This window comes from Chiloscyllium plagiosum, chromosome 38 (genome assembly GCF_004010195.1).
Source record: "Chiloscyllium plagiosum isolate BGI_BamShark_2017 chromosome 38, ASM401019v2, whole genome shotgun sequence".
NCBI lineage: Eukaryota > Metazoa > Chordata > Chondrichthyes > Orectolobiformes > Hemiscylliidae > Chiloscyllium > Chiloscyllium plagiosum.
In genome coordinates, this window is record NC_057747.1 from 7,749,097 (window position 1) to 7,772,840 (window position 23,744).

The 23,744-nt window shown below is 41.7% G+C and overlaps 1 protein-coding gene across 6 annotated transcripts in view; it reads left to right on the plus strand.

Moving 5' to 3' along the window:
- LOC122541788 (paladin-like) overlaps nucleotides 1–23,744 on the plus strand; it is a 244,182-nt gene that overhangs the window by 58,450 nt on the left and 161,988 nt on the right. For all 6 annotated transcript variants that reach the window (XM_043678767.1, XM_043678766.1, XM_043678768.1 and 3 more), the window contains exons 2-7: nucleotides 1,939–2,133; nucleotides 4,603–4,705; nucleotides 11,456–11,635; nucleotides 14,363–14,527; nucleotides 15,914–16,074; nucleotides 20,784–20,859. In XM_043678767.1, the coding sequence (XP_043534702.1) occupies nucleotides 1,952–2,133; nucleotides 4,603–4,705; nucleotides 11,456–11,635; nucleotides 14,363–14,527; nucleotides 15,914–16,074; nucleotides 20,784–20,859 (867 nt within the window). In that variant the 5' untranslated portion in view covers nucleotides 1,939–1,951. The remainder of the gene's footprint in view (nucleotides 1–1,938; nucleotides 2,134–4,602; nucleotides 4,706–11,455; nucleotides 11,636–14,362; nucleotides 14,528–15,913; nucleotides 16,075–20,783; nucleotides 20,860–23,744) is intronic.

The following is a 23,744-nucleotide window of genomic DNA, read 5'->3' on the forward strand; positions in this document are numbered from 1 at the left end:
GGGGCAAGATAAGATGACTGAGAAGAGTCTTTTCCTCAGGGTGGGGGAGTTCAAAACTAGGAGGTATATTTTAAAGGCGAGAAGAGAAAGTTTGAAAAAGGACATGAGGTGCAACTTGGGTACACAGTGGAATGAACTACCAGAGGAAGTGGTGGATGCAGGTGGAGTTCTAACATTTAAAAGACATTTGGATAAGTACTTGAATAGGAAAGGTTTGCAGGGTTTTGGGCAAAGCACAGGCAAATGGGGCTAGTTTAGTTTGTAACATGGTTAGCATGGACTGGTTGGACAAAAGGGTCTGTTCCCTTGCTGTATGATTCTATGACTGTATTCCTGAAGTTCTCATCACATAACATGATGTTCCAATCAGTCTGTTTGGTCAACCAACCTTTCATTCCATCTCCAGTATTTTCCAAATGAATAAAGTAAAATGGTCAATGAAAACAAAAGTATATTTTTGTTTTAGGTACTTAGTTTTCACTAGGAACACACTTGGAGCTCCTGTAGCAATGTCTGGAAGACCAGTGTTTAATTCCTGGAGTCTCCTAATCTCTACAGAACAGGAAATTCTTGATACTCATGTGCATCCCATCCACAATTGAGTCAACTGAGCCAGGTTTGGGGGAGATTCAACTAGCTTCAGATTTCTGACTTGCAATTGCCCCACCCTGCTTCATTGGAAATATTTGGCGTCAGATGTTGAGTAATGATCAAATTGGGCTCAACTTGGTCCAGTGTTCAAGCTCGAGGTAAAAGGGGGCCAATTCACACGTGAGGTACTGAAGGGAATAATGTGGTGTTTCTGGAGCAAGTTGAGGAGAAGAAAATGCGAAGAGTAGAAATGAGAAAATAACATTACAGTGTCTCATTTGTGCCCAATAAAAGTTATTTAAATTAGTGCTTTATTCTCCATTCATTCTATCAACTGAATGCTGAAGTTTAATTTGCGTGCTTTGCATAGAAAATTGTTGCAAACTTTTCTTTAAGACTCCAGGCTTGGAATTAACACAGAGCTGGTGTTCATCAGTCTTTCACTGAGATCAGCAGAATTGAGGATTGCAACAGCTGCTTTGAAGTAATATTGTTTTATGTTAACTGTAAGAAATGTATGTGGGGTTTTATAGGAAGACTGGGTTGTGTTAAAAAGAAAAAGTAATGAAATCTGTTTTGAATGCATTTTCCATTAAGCTTCTGTAGATAAACAGTAAGAAAAAAGCTACTGCTGTAAAATAATTTCTTAAAGTAGCACAGTGCCTTTTTCTGTCCTGTGGTCAAAATGCTGCAGAACATTTTTCAGTATAAGCCAAACAGACATTCTTCTTGTGGTAATTCAGACAGTAAGTGCCAGCTGGTTGTTTGACTGTGGGAGAAAGAAATAGCGTTCAAGCACTTCCTGGTCTTCTGCTTGTGGAGTAAAAGGAAGTCAGATTTGCATTTTACAGCACCTTTCCTGACCCATGGGACAGCTCAGAGTGCTTTACCAACAAGAAAGCACTTTTGATGTGTAGGCACTGCTGTAATGCAGGAAGGCAGCAACCAGTTTGTGCATGGTAACCTCCCACAAACTGTATTGTGATCATGAGCAGATCATCTGATTTCGTGATGTAGGTTAAGTACTGACAGGGGGCGAGGGACAACTCTCCTGCTTTTTGTTGAAATAGTGCTGTGGGATCTTTTACATCCATGTCAGGGAGTAGATAATCCTCAGTTTATCAAAAGCAAAAATATCCCAGATGTTCTGGCTGCTGCTATGGAGAGAAGTGAATGTTTCAGGTCACAGGCTTTTCTTCAGAGCTCAGTCTAACCAGAACTGGTGAATCTGCCTTGCTGTCACTTTCTGTTAAATAGTTGAGGTATTGGGATGAAAATCCTCTCCTGGTGGTCATGCCATCATGGGTAAACAGCTACTTAATGGTTTTTGTTTTCTTTTGTTTCAAGCCGTTTGTGGATTATGGGGACGACTGCCAGCGCTGCTCAGCAAACGGTATCCATAGGACAACTCAGTGACAACGGCCAGAGCAACGAGACAACAGAGAGCAGGCGATCAATTAGTGTCAACTCCTTCCAGACACTCAGCATTCACAATAAGGCCAAATCCATCATCACCAATAAGGTGGCACCCGTGTTGATCACGTGAGTTAGACCATGCAGGTAGTTCTTGGCCATTCAGGCCATGCTGAGGCAAACGGTAGTGTGATGTTAATGTCATTGATTGAGTATTCTTGGCCAGTTCACTAAGGACATAGAGTCAAGTCTCACCATGGCATCTGAAGGAATTTAATTTCAGTTACTAAATTTGGAGTTGAAATCTACTCTCAATCATAATGGCTATGAAATTATCATTGATTATTGATTCGGTTCATGAATGCCCATAAAAGAAAACTGGAATTGGAATCCAGTCTCAACAAAGGTTAACTACAACAACTATTACTGATTTTTGGAAAACCCCATGTAGCTCACTAATGCCCATTCTATAATTCTATGTCCAACCTGAATTGGCAATCTTCATGGTGAGAGTTCAAATAACGTGCCTCACCTTCATCCTCTGTATCTGGCATTGCCAATTCTGGATGGTTGTGTTCTTGGAGATTTGATCTGCCATACTGCTGACAACTGATCTGCTGAAATATCCATTTTGTCTCCATTATCAAGGCATTTTAAACTGGCAAATAAAAGTGTTACAATAAAAAAGCTTTTTTTTTCTTTATTTTCTTTTTCCTAGGGTGGTTGTAGAAGGTTAATCTTTAATTCCTAAATTCTCCAAGGCAATCTTAGAGGGTTGGTAATATTGGATGCATCCCCGTTCATTTAAGGCATTGGATGATTATTTGCGTAAAAATAATTGCAAGGATATACGGAAAAAGCAGGGGAATAGCACTTGATAATTGTGCTCATTTAATGAGCCCGTGTGGGCATGATGGGACTTCGGCTTCCTTCTGTACCATAATACTTCTTTGATTTGCTCTTTCCACTCGATAACAATGAAGAGTAATGATCATAGCTGAATTTCTCTTGTACCCTTAGTGTAGTCTCATTTTATTTGTCAGTATGTCATTGTTACAGATTTGTTTGTAATGACATGAGGCATTCCCAGTTGGAGCCTTCACCCTAACAATGGTTTGGTTGGTATTGAGTGAGGAGTAAGCATTGATCCAGGAGATGGATTCTGAGCCAGTCTCTTCAGGTACTTTGTCCATTCTTCTAGCAATTTGGACACCTGGCAAGCGGAATGTGGGGCAGGTCTCCAATTTTTTCTCTCACTCATGAAAAGAAAACTCCAAGAGGAAACTATTCATCTCCACAAATCAAACCATTGAATCTCTTTCCACTCTCCCAACAGCACCATTCCGAACTCAGGTGGGAACATGGAGTGGTGAGTTGAAAAATGTGTTGCTGGAAAAGCGCAGCAGGTCAGGCAGCATCCAAGGAGCAGGAGAATCGACGTTTCGGGCATAAGCCCTTGGATGCTGCCTGACCTGCTGCGCTTTTCCAGCAACACATTTTTCAGCTCTGATCTCCAGCATCTCCTCACTTTTTCCCACATGGAGTGGTGAGTCACAGATGTAGCTTGACAACCTCTCCTGCAATAGGGTTAGGGTTAGAAAGCTCTGCTGACTGCCTTCTCATCTCAGCAGGAGTACCAAGTAGCTATAACAATCAAAAAACTTGGTCACTGATGGAGAAGTCACAGGATATGTGTAGGCTATGCTACTTAGCTTTCCAATGATGAATGCAAGAACCCAGCACTCAGGCCCAGCTACCTGTCACTTCCCCATCTGACTGCCAAGCTCACACTGAGTCATGGGTTCAATGGGTACTCACCCGAAACTCTACAGTCCAGGGGCCCCAGGAATAACCAGACTAACTCTTCAAGCTCAACCAATAACAGGTTTTCTCCCTCCTGCCTTAGCTGTTCCTCTAATCACAGATTAGGTGCAGCAAGAGCAGAAGAGTCTGAACCTGTAGTTGGAAGAGCAGCCTGCAGGGAAGAGACAGCATATCTGATTGGAGGATGGGCTAGTCATGGAATCTCTGCATCCCACATATAGGGGGAGATGGGGTGACTCCTTTGAGTGATCACTTCTGTGACTGAATTTTCACACATTTTGTGGGATTTTTGGGAATGAGTTCAATCCCTACCCCCCTTCGGTTTTGAGGATGATTCTACATTCCCTTCCATACCCATCCTCAGTCCCCTCCATCCTGTTCCTCTCCACATAACCTCATCCTATCCCATCCCTCTCCATTGCATGCACTGCTCTCCACACTGTCTCACTCGAAGAATGTTTACTCCCTCACTGTCTTAATTCCCCATCCCATTGATAACCAGTGGAATGACTAACACGTGTCACAAGAGCATGAAGAGTAAAATGTGCAGATTTCTGGGAAGATGAAATTCCAGTTTAAAGAAGAAAACCAGCCAAAGTAAAGTATTGGAGCCGTAGTGTAGCTCCTCAGATTAAAATTAAGGATGATTCGGCAATTATTCAATAGTGCCAATTTCGGATGTAATCTATCAGAGAAATGTTAAGTTAAGTCTCTTATATTCACATGATTGAACAGTAATTAGCAAAGTGAAATAATTATTTTTCCATCTTTCAGGTATAACTGTAAAGAAGAGTTTCAGATTCACGATGACTTGTTAAAAGCAAACTATATAATTGGGAAAATTTCAGATAACTTGCCGGAACACTATCTTGTTCAGGTAAGGAGAAATGGAAGTAAAATCCGTCCCATGTGATGTGGTGTAAACAAGTTAGCTAAAGATATTGTGGTTTCTCTCCCTTGTGACCATCTAAGTTTAAACAAAGCTTAGGAAGATCCCTACATAAGTCTACTCTTCATTCTGAATCTAGTGTTATCAGTTGATCAGCACAAAAGGAGATAATTTTGTTCTGATTCTGTCAGGGGGTTATCTAATTTCTTTCCACATTTCAGAATTTTCCCCATAACCCCGCAGATCAATCTAGTACATGTTCGATTGCCTTTGAAAGCTCTGGAAGCCGATTCCACCATTCTTTCAAGTAGTGTATTCCAGATCTTATCTTTCCTCTGTGGGGGTGAAAATTCTTCCCATTTCCCATTTTAAAGAAATGATCACTGGTCACTGTGATATCACTTTGAGAGAATATGCTAATAAGCAAGTAACCAAGATATAAAACAATAGCCATTGCATTGTCTAGGTCTCAGAATGTAGTGTTAGGGAGTTGCAATTGTGTTTCCCCGTAACAGTTGCTGAAACTTCGCTGTGAATTTGTTTGCTGAGCAATTCTGCAATATATCTTCAATAAACAAACCAGCATTTGGTTTATGAGTCCTGGTGTGAGATTGCTAAATTTGTGTTAAGCAAACTGAAGCACAACAGTGACCAACCCACTTTCAAACTGTCTATCAACAGTCAATACCAGGCAATCAAGACACCCCCATAGTTTGGAATAGCTCAACTAGACCTCCCCTTATCGTTCCCGGCAATAAGGTGACCATCCTAGTTTGTCCAAGTATCCACAAAACCACAAGTTCTTCGATCCTGGCATCTTCTAGGTAAATCTCCATTATAATGTTTCAATATCCTGTTGAAGGTGTGGTGCCCAGAGAATGGGTGGCATAGTGGTGATGTCACCAGATTGTTAATCGAGAAGTTCAGGCTATTCTTTCAACATCATGGGTTCAAATCCTGTTATGGCAGCTAGTGGAATTTGAATTCAGTTAATAACATCAAGAACATAAAAGCCAGTCTCAGTAATTTTGGCCATGAAATTATCTTTGATTGTTGTAGATTCACTAATGTCCTGTAGGGATGAAACAATTTTGCCTGGCATGGGACAGCGCATCTGGGATTCACTGGTGAGAGGAAGAAGAAAGCACCTTAGGAATTAGTACCAAATCCCAAATAAAGGAATACATTTACCATTCACCTCATATTGTTGCAACTTTCACCAAGAATGCATATTCCAGCATTAAGGAGGCCATTCAGCCCATTATCCCCATACTGGCTCTTTGGAAGATGTATCCAATTGGATCTACTCCCTTACCATTTTCCCATTGCTCTGGAAATGTTTCTGTTCTGACAGATATCCAAATCCTTTCTTTGACTTGCACTTGAATCTGCTTCCACCACTTTTTTCAGGCAGTGAATTCCAGACAATAACATGCCATGTTTCAAAACACAAATTGTACTCGTTCTCCCTCTACCTGAATAAAATATAGTTGGCCTCTGATCATTTTACCCTGTTAATGTGTTTTAATGTATGCTTGCAAGGAAAGTCAGTTGCGTGGCAGCTGTCAGACCATTCTACTTAAAGGGCCGTGCCTCCATGAGTTAGGGCAGGAATTTCTTCCACGTTTCAGTGGAAGGCTATGTAGTTTGAAGAATTTATCACATTGCTGTCTGCAAATGAGCCCTTAGAAGAAATATTCACTGTTTACAAATAATTTCTCATTGATTTGCTCCTTGCTTCTCTCCTGCTTTATGATGTGTACAGTGCCCCTTTAAAGCCAAACTCAGATGAGTGTTTGCGTGGTCTGTTACTGAATCATTCTGCAGTGATTGAAGCAGCAACTGTTGATAAATTATCTCAATGTTTATAGGCTGCGCTGGCTCACCTTCATGTGGCAGAGACCTGCCAAACATTTTATGGTGAAGATATTCTTACCCAACCAAATCTGTTAATCCCAGCTTGAAAACTCTGATTGACCCTTGGCATCCACATCTTTCTTGAGGATTCCAGATCACTGAGAGAAAATAAAACTTAAATTGCTTCTTCGTGGTAGATCTAATTTCAGGATTATGTCCCTCCCATTAGAGATTGAAAGGCTGTCAGTGACAATCTCTCTGTTAGTTCGTATACTGGAGAGAACACTTTGAAAGAAGTGATTGAGAGGGGGTTACAAGAGAGAGTTTAAGTTATCAAAACCCAGATTATCACCACATATACATTAAATTAAACTTTGGATTAAGGACTGGAGCATGTGCTAAGGAGAGGCTGGATAGGCTGAGACTTCTTTCACTGGAGAGCGCAGAAAGTTGAGGGGTATAGGTAAGGTGAATAGCAAAGGTCTTTTCTCGATAGTAGGGGAGTCCAAAACCAGAGGGCATAATTTTAAAGTGAGAGGGGAAAGATTTAAAAGGGACCTGAGAGGCAACTTTTTCATGGAGAGGGTGGTTCATATGTGGAATGAATTGCCAGAGGAAGTAGTAGATGCATGTACAGTTACAATGTTTAAAAGACATTTGGACAGGTATGTGAATTGGAAACGTTTAAAGGGATATTGGCCAAAGCAGGCAAAGTTGGTCGGCATGAACGAGTTGGATTGAAGGGCCTGTTTCCATGCTGTATAACTCTACGGTTACACATATAAACTAATAAAATATCATTTTAGCTGTAATATCAAGAGATGCTTCTTTGTATGGAAATGATAATCTTGTGCAATAAAATTCCAGTTAGAATGATTGAGCTTGGGATAATTTAAGAAGCAATTAACATGATTTTTTAGAAAACAAAAATCACTCTTGGGATTTGGGTGTCGTTGGCTGGACCATCATTTATTGCCTATTCCTAGTCTTCCTTGAGAAGGTAGCGGTGAACTGCCTTCTTGAACTATAGCCGTTTATACTGTGTAAGAGCTTGTATGAATTAAGGATGAGCCAAAAGGCCTTCATCATCCACAAATATCTTCAGACATGACGTTCTCATGTGAAGTCAGATTTTTAATCGATAAACTAGGTTTTGTGTACATGTTAAAGATTGTTCACTGCTGACCTGAATTGTACCAAACTGAGTGCTTGATTGTATCATTTGCATGCTAATTTTCTCCTTGTTTCTTCCTCTTCCTTCATCCCTTCTTTCTTCCTCTTCTCAACCTCTCTTCTTCTTCTTGGTCCTGATAAGTCTCACGTCAGGGTACCTTTAAAGACATGCACATGTCATCATCACTGTCTTATAGCATTGTTACCTGAGAGTTAGAAGTTATCAGACTCTGGTTGGGATCATTTGAAACATGGCACATTAGTAGAGGTGAGCTGTTCCCTGTAGCCCCATAGCTTAACTTTAGCCCAGATACTGATGTGCCTACGAATGTAACGTTTCTGTATAATCACCAGCTGGATTCTTCAATACCACGTTATCCACTCACAGTTTATGATGTTATGTGGGTAGCATATGCAATGCTGTGTCAGGTGAAACATCCTGCTGAAAGCAAAACATGCATCACTTCCCTCCTCTTTGTCTCCCCCTTCCTCCTCATGCCTAGACTGCAGGCTCAGGATAGCATTGTGTTACTCACAGAGAAAGCAGATCTCAAATGCAATCTATGCTGAGTTTGCAGATTTCATTTAGAACTTATGGGCCTCCTGCTCCAGATTCCAATAACCCTGAAAATGCATAGGAGTTGGACATTTTTGGCTCAGTTGGGATATGCCCCAAGGCTGGAAGAAGGGATAGGCATTGATTTAGTTTTTAAAAAGGCCAATTATAATAACTGTGTTGAAAGTTAAGGCATGTTAATGGCTGGCTGGGAAAATGATGTGAAATGGGGTGGCATGGTGGCTCAGTGGTTAGCACTGCTGCCTCACAGCACCAGGGTCCCAGGCTCAATTGCAGCCTTGGGCGACTGTGCAACCTCTACACAGACATTCTCCCCGTGTCTGCATGGGTATCCTCCGGGTGCTCTGGTTTCCTCCCACAGTCCAAAGATGTGCAGGTCGAGTGAATTGGCCATACTAAAATTGCCCATAGTGTTAGGTGCATTAGTCAGAGGGAAATGGTTCTGGATGGGTTACTGTTCGGAGGGCTTGTTGGACTGAAGGGCCTGTTTCCAAACTGTAGGGAATCTAATCTATCCAATATTTGAAATTGTGCATTCAAATATTTTTGCACAAAAAAAATTAGTAGTATTATCCAATATCCTTATACATAGTTTGCAACTGATAGTATTTTCAAGTAAAATAAAATATGTTCCATGAAGTGACAAGCTCCTTTATAGCTAATCTTTTAGCTTCTGTTTCCACCTTTCTTTGTTGCTGTCAGTTGTTTGATTGTAATATTCAGCTGAATTGATACTGTGCCTGATGAAGCAAAATCGGAGAGGCGATGGCCCAGTAGTATTATTGCTAGACTATTAATCCAGAAAGGAGAAAGTGAGGACTGCAGATGCTGGAGATCAGAGCTGAAAATGTGTTGCTGGAAAAGCGCAGCAGGTCAGGCAGCATCCAAGGAGCAAGAGAATCGACGTTTCGGGCATTAGCCCTTCTTCAGGAATGAGGAGGGTGTGCCAAGCAGGCTAAGATAAAAGGTGGGGGGGGAGGGAGGAGCATTGGGAATGTGATAGGTGGAAGGAGGAGCTTCTTCCTTGAAGAAGATCTCTTCCTTCCTCTACACTCCTAGTTGACCTCATCCTTGCCAATCTGCTGGCTGAAGGTACATTTTGTCCATGATAGTTTCAGTAAGAGTGACTATTGCACAGTCCTTGTGGAGATGAAGTCCTGCCTTCGCATTGAGAATATCCTGAATCATGTTATGTGGCACAATCACCATGCTAAATGGGACAGACTTCAAACAGATATAAGAACTCAAGACTGGACATCCATGAGGCACTATGGGCCATCAACAGCAGCGCAATCTAGCACAATCGGTAGCATCATGGTCCGGCATATTTCCCACTCAACCATTACCATCAAGACAGGGGATCAACACTGGTTCAATGGAGAGTGCAGGAGGGCATGTCAGGAGTGTCCCAGGCCAACCATCTTCAGCTGTTTCATCAGTGACCTTCATAAGATCAGAAGTAGGGATGTTTGCCATTGATTGCCTAATGTTCAGCACCATTTCTGACTCTTCAGTTACTGAAGCAGTCTGTTAAATGCAACAGGATCTGGACAATATCTAGGCTTGGGCTGACAAGTGGCAATTAAGATTCACACCACACAAGTGCCAGGCAATGACCATCTCCAATAAGAGACAATCTAATCACCGCCCCATAATATTCAGCGGTGTTACCATCACCGAATCCCCAATATCCTAGGGGTTACCATAGACCAGAAACTCAACTGGACTACCAACATAAATACAGTTAGTACAAGAGCAGGTCAGATGAATAACCCATATCCTGACTCCCAAAGCCTGTCTCCCATCTAGATGGCGAAAGTGAGGACTGCTGATGCTGCAGATTAGAGTCAAGATTAGAGTGGTGCTGGAAATGCACAGCAGGTCAGGCAGCATCTGAGGAGCAGGAAAATCAATGTTTTGGGCAGCAGCCCTGTATCAGGAATGAGGCTGGAAACCTCAGGAATGGAGAGATAAATGAGAGGGGGTGGGGCTGGGAGAAGGTAGCTTGTCCCATCTACGTGGCACAAGTCAAGAGTGTGATGGAATACTGCTCAGTTGCCTTGATGGGTGCAACTCCAACAAGAAGCCTTACAGCATCCACCCCATTTGATTGGCATCACATCTACAAGCATCCACTTCCTCCACCATTGATATTCAGTTGAAGCAATGTGTATAATCTACAAGATGCGCTACAGAAAGATCCTTAGACAGCACCTTTCAAATCCATGGTCACTTCCATCTAGAAGGACAAAGGCATCAGATACATGGGAACACCACCTTGTTCCTTTCCAAGCCACTCACCATCCTTGGAAATCTAATGCTGTTCCTTCACTCTTGCTGGGTCAAGAGCATGGAATTCTTTCCCTAAGAGCATTGTGAGTCACCCTACAACATGTGGACTGTAGTGGTTCAAAAAGGCAGTTCATCACCTTCTCAAGGGCAGCTAGGAATGGGCAAAACATTCTTGGCCAGCCAGTGATGTCAGTATTCCACGATTGAATTAAAAAAAAACTTTACGAAGCATTCTTGCAACCAAATTATTTCGCCTATAACCCATGTGCTCACTGAAACCATACTAGTCCAGCAATCCCTCAATTTTAAAATTCTCATCCTTATGTTCAAACCTCTGATTTCTTCCTCCCTATCTTTGTACCTTCTCTAATTCCACAAGCTTACAATTTCTTCACTCCTAACTCTGGTCGCTCAAGCATCCCTGATTTTAATCGCTCTGCCATTGCTGCTTTCTGCTGCATGGAAATTAAATTCTGAACTGCCTCCCTTTAATTTCTTTGCTTCCGTACTCTCCTCTTTTAAGATGCTCCTTGGAACCTAGTTATGTGACTAATGTTTGGGTCACCTATTCTAAAATTGTGTTTTATTGTGTTACATAATATCAAATTTGCCTTGAAGGCACTTCTGTGAATGAACTAGGGAGATTAAAGCTTCTGTGTAAATGACAATTGTGTTATTGGTTGAGCTATGGAAATAGAGTTTCTCCCAATCTGACACGAAAGATAAGGTGACCAGGTGATCTGACCAACATATCTCAAATGTTTATTTAAATAGTATTATGCTAACCCTGTCTCTTGTACTTGCATTAACCCATGATTGAACCTTTCCTTGTGTTTCAGGGAAAGTATTTCATGGTTTGTGATATCTACAATAAGATAGACGTCTTGAACACTACTGGCTATTATGGAGTACCCAACTTCAGGCAGGCCAAGGGAAACTACCCAGTGTTCGGAATGGGGCAACCTAGTCTTAACGGCTTTAAACAGGTTCTCCAAGTGTTTCAACAGGAAGGTTATAAGGTCAGTGCCCTCTTTTGTTTCATTGCTAATCTTTTCAGACCATTGTGAGAGAATCTGACCGTGCAGTTCAGAAATGCAAATAAATTAAAAATGCTGGAGATACTACGCAGGTCAAAGAAGTGGAGAGAGAAACAGAATTTGCTTTTCAGGTCAGTGACCTTTCAGCAGGATACAAGCTAGGAAAAAATATTAAGACATAAACTAAAACAGAAATTGCTGGAAAATCTCCAAGAGGAAGAAGGAAGCTTACTTAAGGTTGAGGAGGCAAGGATCAGACAGGGCTCTAGATGGTTACAAGGTAGCCAGGAAGGAACTGAAGAATGGACTTGGGAGAGCTAGAAAGGGACATGGTAGGATTAAGGAAAATCCTAAGGCATTTTATACTTATGTGAGGAACAAGAGGACGGCCAATGTGAGGATAGGGCCGATTAGGGGTAGTGGAGGGAAGTTATGCCTGGAGTTGGAGGAGGTAGGAGACGACCTTGATGAATACTTTGCTTCAGTATTCACTACTGAGAGGGACTTTGACATTTGTGAAGACAGTATAAAACAGGCTGATATGCTCCAACAGGTTGATGTTAAGAAGGAGAATGTGCTGAAAATTTTGAAAAACCTAAGGTTAGCTGAGTCCCCTGGGCCAGACAGGATATACCCAAGGTTACTGCAGGAAGCGAGGGAAGATATTGCTATGCCTTTAGCATTGATCTTTGCGTCCTCACTGGCCACTGGAGTAATGCTAGATGATTGGAGGGTGGAAAATGTTATTCTCTTGTTCAAGAAAAGGAATAAGGGTAATCCTGGGAATTACAGACCAGTCAGTCTTAGGTCTCTGGTGGGCATATTATTGAAGAGGATTTTGAGAGACAGGCTTTATATTGTTTGGAAAACCATAGTTTGATTAGAGATAGTCAGCATGGCTTTGTGAGGGGCAGGTCATGTCTCACAAACCTTAATGAATTCTTTGAGGATGTGACAAAATACATTGACAAAAGTAGAGCAGTGGATTTGGTGTACAAGGATTCTAGCAAGGCGTTTGATAAAGTTCCCCATGGCAGCTTCATTCAGAAAATAAGGAGGCATGGGATACAAGGAAATCTAGCTGTCTGGATACAGAATTGGCTGGCCCATAGAAGGTAGAGTGTGGTAGTAGTTGGGAAGTATTCAACCTGAAGCGTGATGACCAGTATATTCCGCAGGGATCTGTTCTGGGACCTCTGCTCTTTGTGATTGTTATAAATGTCTTGGACGAGGAAGTGGAAGGGTGTGTTAGTAAGTTTACTGATGACACAAATGTTGGTGGAGTTGTGGATCATGTGGATCGCTGTTGTAGTTTGCAAAGGGTCATTGACAAGATGCAGAACTGGGCTGAGAAGTGGCAGATGGAGTTCAATCTGGAAAAGTGTGAAGTGCTGGGTTCAATCTGGAAAAGTGTGAAGTGATTCATTTTGGAAGGTCAAATTTGAATGCAGAATGCAGGGATAAAGGCAGGATTCTTGGCAGTGTGGATGAACAGAGGGATCTTGGGGTCCATGTCCATAGATCCCTCAAAATTGCCACCTAAGTTGATATGGTTGTTAAGAAGGCTTATGGCGTGTTGGCTTTCATTAGCAGGGGAATTGAGTTTAAGAGCTGCGAGGTTATGCTGCATCCCTGTAGAGCCCTGGTTAGACCAGACTTCGAATATTGTGTTCAGTTCTGGTTGCATCTTTATGGGAATGATGTGGAAGTTTTAGGGACTGTGTAGAGGAAATTTACCAGGATGCTGCCTGGACTGGAGGGCATGTCTTATGAAGAAAGGTTGAGGGAGCTAAGGCTTTTCTCATTGGAGTGAAGAAAGATGACAGGTGAGTGGATAATCAGAGACTTTTTCTCAGGGTGGAAATGGCTGTCACAAGGGGGTATAATTTTAAGGTAATTGGAGGAAGGTTTAGGGGAGATGTCAGAAGTAGGATCTTTACACAGAGACTGGTGGGTGCGTGGAATGCACTGTCAGCGGTGGTAGTAGAGTCAGATACATTAGGGGCATTTATGTGACTCTTGGATAGGCACATGGAAGATAATGCAACGAAGGGGGTATAGATTAGTTTGATCTGAAGAGTTGGATAAAAAGTTGGCACAACATCGAGGGCTGAAGGGCCTGTACTGTGCTGTACTGTTCTATGTTCTATATTTGGCAGCATCTGTGGGGAGAAATCAGAGTTTATGTTTTGGGTCCAGTGACTCCTCTTAGAACTGCGCGATGAAACTGGAACACTTCAGCTCCAGTTCTCCAATCTGTTTGGATCTCACCTTCACTACTCTTGATGCTTTTCGAGCCTCTCTGTCTAAAGGTTGTGGGTTTAAACCCTTTTTCTGAGACCTGAGCACAAAATCTGGGCTGATATTGAGGGAATGCTACCTTTATCTTTCACATAGGATGTGAAGCCAAGGCCGTATTTGCTGTCGGTGGTGGTCAAAACAAATTCTATGGCACTATTCAAAAAGGGGCAGAGGAGATTTTTGCAATTATCTACATTATCCATCAGAACTAAAGTAGCCACTTATCTCATTGCTGCTTGTTGGAGCTTGCTGCCTGTAAATTGGTTGGTCTATTTTCTATATTACAGTAGTTACTACATTATAGAAGTATGTCATTAGCTTTGAAGTGCTTTTGGGATGTCCTGAAATCATGAACAGTGCTTCTAATTGCAAGATTTTCTTTTTATTGAACTTTCTTTCTCCTTGAAGGAAATTCTGTTTTTCTGTGTTCGTGAGGAGCCTGTGGTTTTCCTGCATGTCGAGAATGACTTTGTTCCCTACACTCCCCGGAGTAAAGAAAATCTTCATGAAAACCTTCATGACTTGGGAAGAGACCTGGAAGTGGAAAAACTAGAGCTGGCTATCAGGAAGGAGGTAGACTTGAACTATATTCCTGAACACTGCACTGTAGCTTCACTGCAGCTGAAATGTTTGTGGGGTATGATGAACTCTGTATTCCAACATATCTGCCCCATGATGCATCTTCGTCATGTCACTGCTGTCAGTCATTATCTCCAGCTGTCCATATTCTAGGAATTGCAATTAATTAGCTGATTCTTTTCAAAACTTATTTCTTTCCAAGAGTTTGGCTTGAAAAAATTCTTTCAAAAAATCTGGGCATCACTGGCAAGCCAGCATTTGGCAGCCATTCCTAACTGCCAGTGATCTGAGTGGCTTGCTCGGCCATTTCAGAGTCAGCCACATTACTATGGATCTGTAGTCACAAGTAGGCTAGTCAGGTAGCAGATTTCCTTCCCTAAAGGACATTAATGAACATGACACATATTCCTGATAATTGATGGTAATATTATGGTCGCCATTACTGAGAGTATCTTTGTACTCTAGATATGTTAGTGACTTTAAATATCACCAACTACCATGGCCAAATTTTAACCCATATTCCCAGAGTATTGCTTAGCTCTCTGAATTACTAACTCAATGACATTACCGTTATGCCACCATCTCTCTCACTGGTCTGCAGATTCATGCTAATGTCTTCTTCTTTGGCTCTGTGTCAGTTCTCTGCTTGATAATGCTTCTGTGACATTATTTTTAGTTTTAAAATACTGATTAGGGGCATGTGGTTGTATCAGAAGCAGTATATAAATGCTGGTGTGCTTGTTTCTTTCTTGGCTCATGTGCAATAGGCCAAATGTTCATAAAATGTGAAAAGATATAGTAACTGATGACAGTGCAGTGTAATATTGTGTAAGAAATTGGGCACAATTTTATGAGCTCTCAGTGAATTTATAAATGAATAATGGGTGAAATACGAGCTTCAGGATAACACGGTGTCTTTGCTCAGAGCATTGACTCTTGCTGAGCTCCCTAGGCTCCAATCCCATATCAAACAATGCAAACCTAGCCTGTGGTAAATGATTGATTAATAGACTGAGCATCACAGCTCACCCTGACCCAACAACCGTTTTCAGGAGATGGCAATAAATAGGGGCGCTGGAGACTCCGTTGTTTTCATTTTTAGCACCTTTTCTGCGTCAGAAATGTTGAGGGCATTTGTTCAACTAAATGACTGGACAGCAAAGATGAATTCACTCAGTTCAATAAGGACATGATTACAGGAAATTTTCTGGCATAATAACCAGTGTTTGTATCATGGTGCTATCTCAGAGGGGTTAGGCATACCACTGAACACAAACAAAGTATGTTAAAGCGGTTAAAAAAGAATAGGCTGTACTTAGTTTCAGTGAACTCATGTTTGAGAAATGAAAATTTTACCCATTATGTGCTTTCAATTTTCAGCTTTATAACTTTGCTCAGTTGAATGAAAATACCAATTATGTCTATAATGACATAGAACATTTCAAGGATGAGCCTCGGACAGTCTGTATTTGCAGTGAAGAGGATATCCATGTAACAGAAGAGGTTTACAAAAGACCTTTCTTTACCAAGCCATCTTGCAGGTAAGCAATGAGAGCTCCTAAGTTTATTTTAATTGCTTATGAGCCTGTGATTATGCAACATGTAACATTAGCAGCGTGCAACACAAATTGGGCACCCTAACCATCACTGAAAGGATTATTAGAGTGGCTCCTTCCCAAATTATTTCTTCAAGGGAAAATAAATCTCAAAGGAACATTTTTCAATTATCAGGTGAGAAATAGCTCAAATATGTATTTGTTTTCTACCAGGAGAAAGGACAGCACAGTGCCTCACAGCGCCAGGGAACTTGGTTCAATTTCAGCCTTGGGTGCTTGTGTGTGGAGTTTGCATATTCTCTCCATGTCTGCGTGGGTTTCTTCCATGTGCTGTGGTTTCCTCCCACAGTCCAAAGATATGCAGGTTAGATGGATTGGCCATGCTAAATTGCCCTGTAGTAGGTTAACTGTGGGAAATGCAGGGTCATGGGGATGGGGAAGTAGGGGGAGATTTGGGTGAGATGCTGTTTGGAGGTTCGGTGCAGACTCGATGGACTGAATGGCTTGCTTACACATTGTAGGGACTCTATGATTAAGACATTAATTTCTTGCTTTGCAGACTCACCCTCCTCAGATGAAGATATCAACATGTACCATTCAATAAAGCCACAGTTTCCTAGTACCTCTCCTGCATCTCTGGCAGTGCTGCTGTTTGGCAGCTTGGAATCTGAGATATATCAGGAACCCTGGTCATTGTCCAAATACCTTGCTGGAGTGGGTGTGGAGAGAGCAACTAGACTAGAGGGTGGGGGAGTTAAAAGGCAGTGCTGTGGTAGAGCGCAGTGGTGGATTTGGTGGAGGGAGGACGGGAGGGTGTATCTGGATCTGGAATTAGGTGTGACTAACCCCCCGCCCCATGCCAATAGTTTAGTAGCCAACTTCCTCTTTCTGTTCAGGTGTATCTGCAAAGATTGACAAATTGGGTGAGGTATTTTAAAGGCTGCGGTAACCTTGAAGTTGTGTACTGCCATCTGCACAAGAAAATGGGAGATCATTTTTAAAATGACCATAATGAAAGACAGCATTTATCGCTATGTCTTTTTCTCACTGATGCTCTCATGCATAACATATCCTGTGAGCCAATACAATGGCTACCTTATCAGCTGCCTAACCGTGTGAGTATTGTGTGTCTGTTGTGTGCATTGCTCTTGTGGTATTTGCCCCACCCCCTCCAGGACAAGGGTGCTGCTTGCTCATGGTGAGAATCTGCAAGTGGGTTTTTTAATGTGGGGAGGCTGTTGTGCTGCAAGGATCACACAATTTTGGCCAAGTGGGAGACCCTCCTAATGCTACCATCTGCCTTAGGTATATCAGAAAGATTCACAGATTGACAATCAATCTCATTTGCTGCCTTCCTGACTCCTTCCTGTCACTGTCAAGTGTCGATGTAAGTCTTTAACTTGGAGCTTCTGGCCCAGATGTAGAAACACTATCACTGCACCACAAGACCTCTATATGTACTGGAATGGAATGAAATGGTAAGGGAGAACAAATTAAAAGTTGCTGGAAGCTTATACTTGCCAGTAATCAGGCCATGATACAATGTTCTTGTGAGCAAAATAAATGTTCAGTTCACAGCCCCCGTTAGTATTGTTTAGTCTGATGCACCTTTATGCAATGCTACAGCTTACTTGCTTTCTTCTAAAATTCCATTGACACTTCCAAGTTTACGTAAAGGAGATATATTTCCCACTGTTTTACTGCAACCTTTCTTTGCTGTTTATTTTAATGGCCTGTGTTACATCAAGTGTCTGGAAAAGAACATGTTCTTAGCTCAGATGGGAGTTATTTTCCCTCTGTATTCCACAGCATGACTTCAGTTTGGAGTTCAGGCTGACGTTTGAGGAAGAGACATGTTGCTGAAGGCCACAACATTCTGATGCAACATTGCCAATTTACCAATTTATGCCAAGTCATGGTTCAATGAGCTGAAGGATCAACCATTTGACTTTAGGGGGAGAGGAAGAAATGGTATAAGGACCAGGAGTCACTTTCTTCAAATCCTCCTTAGTTCTTTTAGTACTCCCTTGAGAGCGCAAAAGTGATTTTTATTTGACGTGTTGTCCAAAAGGTGCAGCAGTTGGTGAAGAAGGCCTTACTCCTGCTACTATTTTCTGCCGCAGTGGAGCTCTCCCTCAAATGGTAGGCAGCATCATATGCTGAATGCATAAAATAGGCCATTGAGTGAAGTTACTGTGTCTGCTGGGAGCCTCAATGTGCTCCAGGTGGCTATAGTTTAATGTTCGAGGTAAGTTGGATAGTTCCAGCTGACCCCTTCGAAACAAATTGTAAACTGCAGATTTCCACCTGTTTTGAGGTTATACCAGAACTGGTGCAAAGTCGTAGAGTGGTTCATAGATTCATACACCGCAGAAAAGGCCCTTTGGCCCAGTTGACCTGGTTTGGTAATTAAATAATTGATTGGTTCTGCTGCACATATTCGTATGAAATCACTTAACATTGATAAGGAAATGCGAATGAAACCTGCACTGCAGTTAATGGGGTCGATTTCATGACTGAGTGACACAAGTAATATTTTTGGAGACTGAGGTCAACATATCTTTGTGGCTTCACTGAAAACAATATCAGTGCTCAAATTTCCGGTCCTCTCCCCATCCCCATATGGAGTTCAATGTTGGTAGACCAATTCACAAAATTACCCCTGTATTTCCAACAGTTTTAACTTTAAGGTGACCATCGAAAGATCTGGAAGTGGATATATCACCTGGACCAGATGGGCTACACCCTAGAGTTCTGAAGGAGATAGCTGAAGAGATAGTGGAGGTTTTAGTAGTGATCTTCGAGATATCAAGAGTTGGGAAGGGTCCCAGAGAACTAGAAAATCACTAATGTAATCTCTCCATTTAAGAAGCGGGCAAAGCAAAAGATGGGAAATTAAAGGTTAACTAGCCTGACCTCAGTCGTTGCTAAGATTTTGGAGTCCATTGTTAAGGATGGGATTTCTGAATACTTGGAACTGCATGGTAAAATACGGCAAAGTCAGCATGGTTTCATAAAGGGGAGGTCATGCCTGACAAATCTGTTAGAATTCTTTGAGAAGGTAACAAGCAGGTTAGAACAAGGAGAGCAAATAGGTGTTATCTGGACTTCCAGAAGGCCTTTGATAAGGTGCTGCACAGGAGGCTGCTGAGTAAGATAAGGGCCTGTGGCACAGCCTTAGAGTAAAAAGGGAAGACCTTTTAGAACAGAGATAACTTCTTTAGCTAGAAAGTGGTGAGTCTGTGGAATTCGCTGTCACGGAACGCTGTGGAGGGCAGGTTATTAAGTATATTTAAAACTGAGATAGATAAAGTCTAGATTGCTAAGGCAATCAAAGGTTTCAGGAAGAAAGCGGGAAATGGGGTTGAAAAATCTATCAGCTATGATTGAATGGCAGAGCAGACTCAATGGACTAAATGGCCTAATCTCTGCTCCTATGTCTTATGGTCTAATACCAACAAACCTCTCCTCCACACACGTGATAATAGTCTCCTGGTTGAGGATACATTAAATTCTCTCCATTGAGTCCGTTCCAAAATTTTGATTCAATTTATTAAACACAAAATCTATTTGAAGAGTTCTATAAATCCCCAGCTCGACACAACCTGTAGATTTTTCAGAATGCTGATTCTTCATAGACCTTCAGTAGCATGTTGTCTGCCATGTGTTGAGCAAAGAGACAGGTCCCAAATGTAGCCCAGCCAGTGTAGGGAATGAATCCATGTTATTGACACCATCTGATCCATGGCAGTCAACTGAACCAACCAGCCAACCTCCCAAAGAATCTGAGTTGCCATGGCAACATATAAATTTGATGCCTGGAGGAAGAGCGCCTCATCTTCCGCCTAGGAACCCTCCAACCACACGGGATGAATGTAGATTTCTCCAGCTTCCTCATTTCCCCTTCTCCCACCTTATCTCAGTCCCAACCCTCGGATTCAGCACCGCCCTCTTGACCTGCAATCTTCTTCCCGACCGCTCCGCCCCCACCCCCTCTCAGGCCTATGGCCTATCACCCTCACCCTCACTTCCTTCCACCTATCGTATTCCCAGTGCCCTTCCCCAAATTCCCTCCCCCCCTACCTTTTATCTCAGCCTGCTTGGCACACCAGCCTCATTCCTGAAGAAGAGCTTATGCCCAAAACGTCGATTCTCCTGCTCCTTGGATGCTGCCTGGCCTGCTGTGTTTTCCAGTACCACATTTTTCAACTCTGGTATTCCAGCATCTGCAGTCCTCACTTTCTCCTATAAATTTGTATGCATGTTTGAGTCCAGGGTGATGAATAGACTTTTGTAATATTCATATTCAAACAAAGATCACTCAGCAGTAATTATCTGCTCCATTCACACCCACCAATGTATCAATTAAAACCCCTTTCCTCCACTGCTCATTATACTTTTTTTCTCTTGATTTTATCTAATTATTTCCCTGACTCATTCTCAATGTGTGTTGGAAGAAGAAAACCAATACCTCAATTGTAATCTCAGTCAAAATGTGGAGAACTCCTTATTCGCAAGTTGTTATTTATGCATAATTTGTTCAGCTACTAATGTTGCATCCCATGGATCTTAGTAATGAACAATTATTATATGTAGCCATTAATAGGTGATTGTGTAAGGATTTCTAATGGATTGGATCTGTGTGTATTCATTCCTGTCTGTGATAATGTCTTGTTTGATGCCTGCTGTTTTAGGTACTATCGATTACCGCTGTCTGTGGATGGGTTACCACTACAGTCACAGATAGATGTCTTTATTAATTCACTCAGGGTAAGTCTGTAGTTCACTTAGGATGATTGAAACTGTCCTGATCTGCAGAACATTTTTAAAAATTTCCTATTCTTGTGGAAGGTCCTGTCAACAGGGCAGCTGCAGCTCATTGGGTTGCACGTAGACCTTGGGTTCAGAAGTTATACAATCAAGACCAATCTCAGACACTTGAGCCCACATTTCAGACCGACCCTCCAGTGAGCTTAAATGTCTGAAGTTTCATCTTCTGGTGGAAATCTGAAACCAAGATCTCTTTTGCTGTCTTGGGATAATTTTCCTCGGTGACCTGGCCAATATTTATCCTTTTGAGAATGTCTCAAACTGACCAGCTTATCTACTACTTTGTTGTGTGTTTTATTATTCATGAATGGAATGTAGGCATTGTTGGAAAGGCCAGCATTTGTTGCCAGTCCGTAATTTCCCTTGAAATGAGTGGCTTGCTGTGAGTGTGGAGTCACATGTAGGTCAGACCAGGGAAAAATGGCAGATTTCCTTCCTCAAAGGACATAAGTGAACCAGATATACAATTTAGCAAAAATGAAGAGATATTATAATGGTCACCATTACTAAGGTGAACTTTCAATTCTTAAGTCTCTTTATTAAATTATTACGTTTCATTGCCATGATAGGATTTAATCTGTGTGCTCAGATCAATAGCTTGGGGCTCTGGATTATTGCTCGGTGACATAAGCAACAGACCAGCAACCCCCCCAAGATGGACATTGCTGTTTGTGGAAACTTGCTGCATGCAAGTTACATTGCAACAAACTATGCTTCAAAAGTACTTGGTATATCCTCAGACCAGGAAAGGTGCTATGCAAATGCATGTCGTCTTGATCTTCATGTTTGGGTGTAGTTGCACTTAAGTGCCTTGGCTGCTTTATGTTCTTGATCCTAAATATCCCAACCCTTTAGGGATCTGTTGCAGGCTATTCACAAATGGTAAGGCCAACCCCAGTTTGATTTTTCATCAGTAGATGTTTATGGCCAATCATATTATAATGAAAGGCACGCATTAAAATTGGTTAGGCCCCAACTGCTTCCTTCGAGGTTCAGCCTTATAATGATCATGAGTTACCCTTCCAATACACCTACTTTGCTGCAGCAATTTCATCCTTTTTTGGCGATTAGAAGCAGGAACCTGAAGACACTTAAAAACTATTTAGATAAGCCCATTCGTACAGTGAGTGGTCAGAATCTGGGATTCACTGCCTAAGAATGTGGCAGCAACAGATTCAATCCAATCCTTGCAGAGGGAGTTGATTCTTTTCCAAGAAAGAGGAATATGCAGATTATGGGGAGGATGTGAGGGAATGACTCTTGGAGATCTTTTTTTATAGGATAGTCATTACCTATGCTTTGAACTCAGTCGAGGCTAAAGAGTTTTTTTTAAAAAATCAAATAGTTCAGTTATATAATCACCCACTTTGGGAGCAGGTGGGAGTTGAACCCGGGTGGCCTGTTTCAGAAGTTGGGACACTACCACTGCACCACAAGAGACCGCTTAAATGATTACTTCCAGGGCAGGGAGCTTTATTTTTTTTAAGCCTGTTTTTTGAATCAACCTGTTCAGTGATGTTATTGCACACCTCTGCAGCAAGTGGGACTTGAACCTGGGCCTCTTGGTTCAGGGGTAGGGACACTACTACTGTACCACACGCAGGCCCCTAGTGTAAGTTAATTCCATATTTTCAAAGTTGGACTCCCAGTTTCACCATCAGCCACAGTGGTATTTGAACCCAGATCCCTCAAATGTTAGCTGGCTTTCTGAATTAATAGTCTTGTGATAATACCACAAGGCCTTTGCCTTTTGAAGAGCTATTCTAGAAATGTCAAGCTCAATGGGCTTCTCCTCTGTTATAAATTCTGTGCTTCAGTTTTGAGTTATATTTAAAAATATAGCACAGAAATAATAATGAATTGTGACAGAGCTGCTGAATAGAAAGAAAACCTGCTGTCCTTTGGGTGACTGCAGTTCCACACTCCAGATAGTTGCCTTGTGATAGCTGAGAAACCCACTCTTGTGCAAGGTGCTTGCTCCTTACCTAATAGTACATTTACCACAGATTACAAGGAGAGAGGCCAGTATTGTCTTATTAAGGGATGGCCAAGAAAATGCCAGTGACACACCACGTCCCTTGAGAACATTTTCTGTAAATAGGGAATTTTGTATGTGAGAAGCACAGTCCAACCTGTGTTGAACTAAGGGTTTGATAGTGCCTGGCTCGCAATACAAGGATATCACATGCCATGTAGGGGAAATATACCCTTTTTCCTCTTTGTTCTCAGTGAAATATTTTTATATATCCATCCCCCAAGGATATTAGCAGTCTCTGCATCTTGTAATCAGAAATCCACTTATTAGTTTATGCAGTGTTATTAAGTAATTTGATCTTCCCACGCCAATTACACTTATCTTCGTGCTGCCCTAATCTCTGTTAGGTTAGTTGCTTCAGTGCAATCGCAGAGCCTAGAAGAGCGACAGATAGAGAGAATGTATATGGTGATGTTTAGCAAAATAAAATGAACTGCACTTTTAAAAATATGTTTGGTGCTTTCATTGCTTGGTTGTACACACAGACGATTGAATTGAGGTTTTTTTTTGTCTTTATTTTTTCTTGGCTATTGGTTGGCAAATGGGCTCCTTGCCAACCAGCCAACACTCTCTTCTCAAGAAGTATAAATTGTTGTTCCTTTTGAGATTTGGTATTCTTGTAGAAATCTTTGTACTCAGCAATACCATTGCTCTGTGCTATCAAACAACTATAATAAAATAGATGTAAAAACACTGCAGAAGGTGCAAAAATGATTTAGAAGGTGTAACCTCTCAGTACTGGTATCAATTTATTAGGAACGATTTCACAGATCAGAGCTATTTTCCCTGG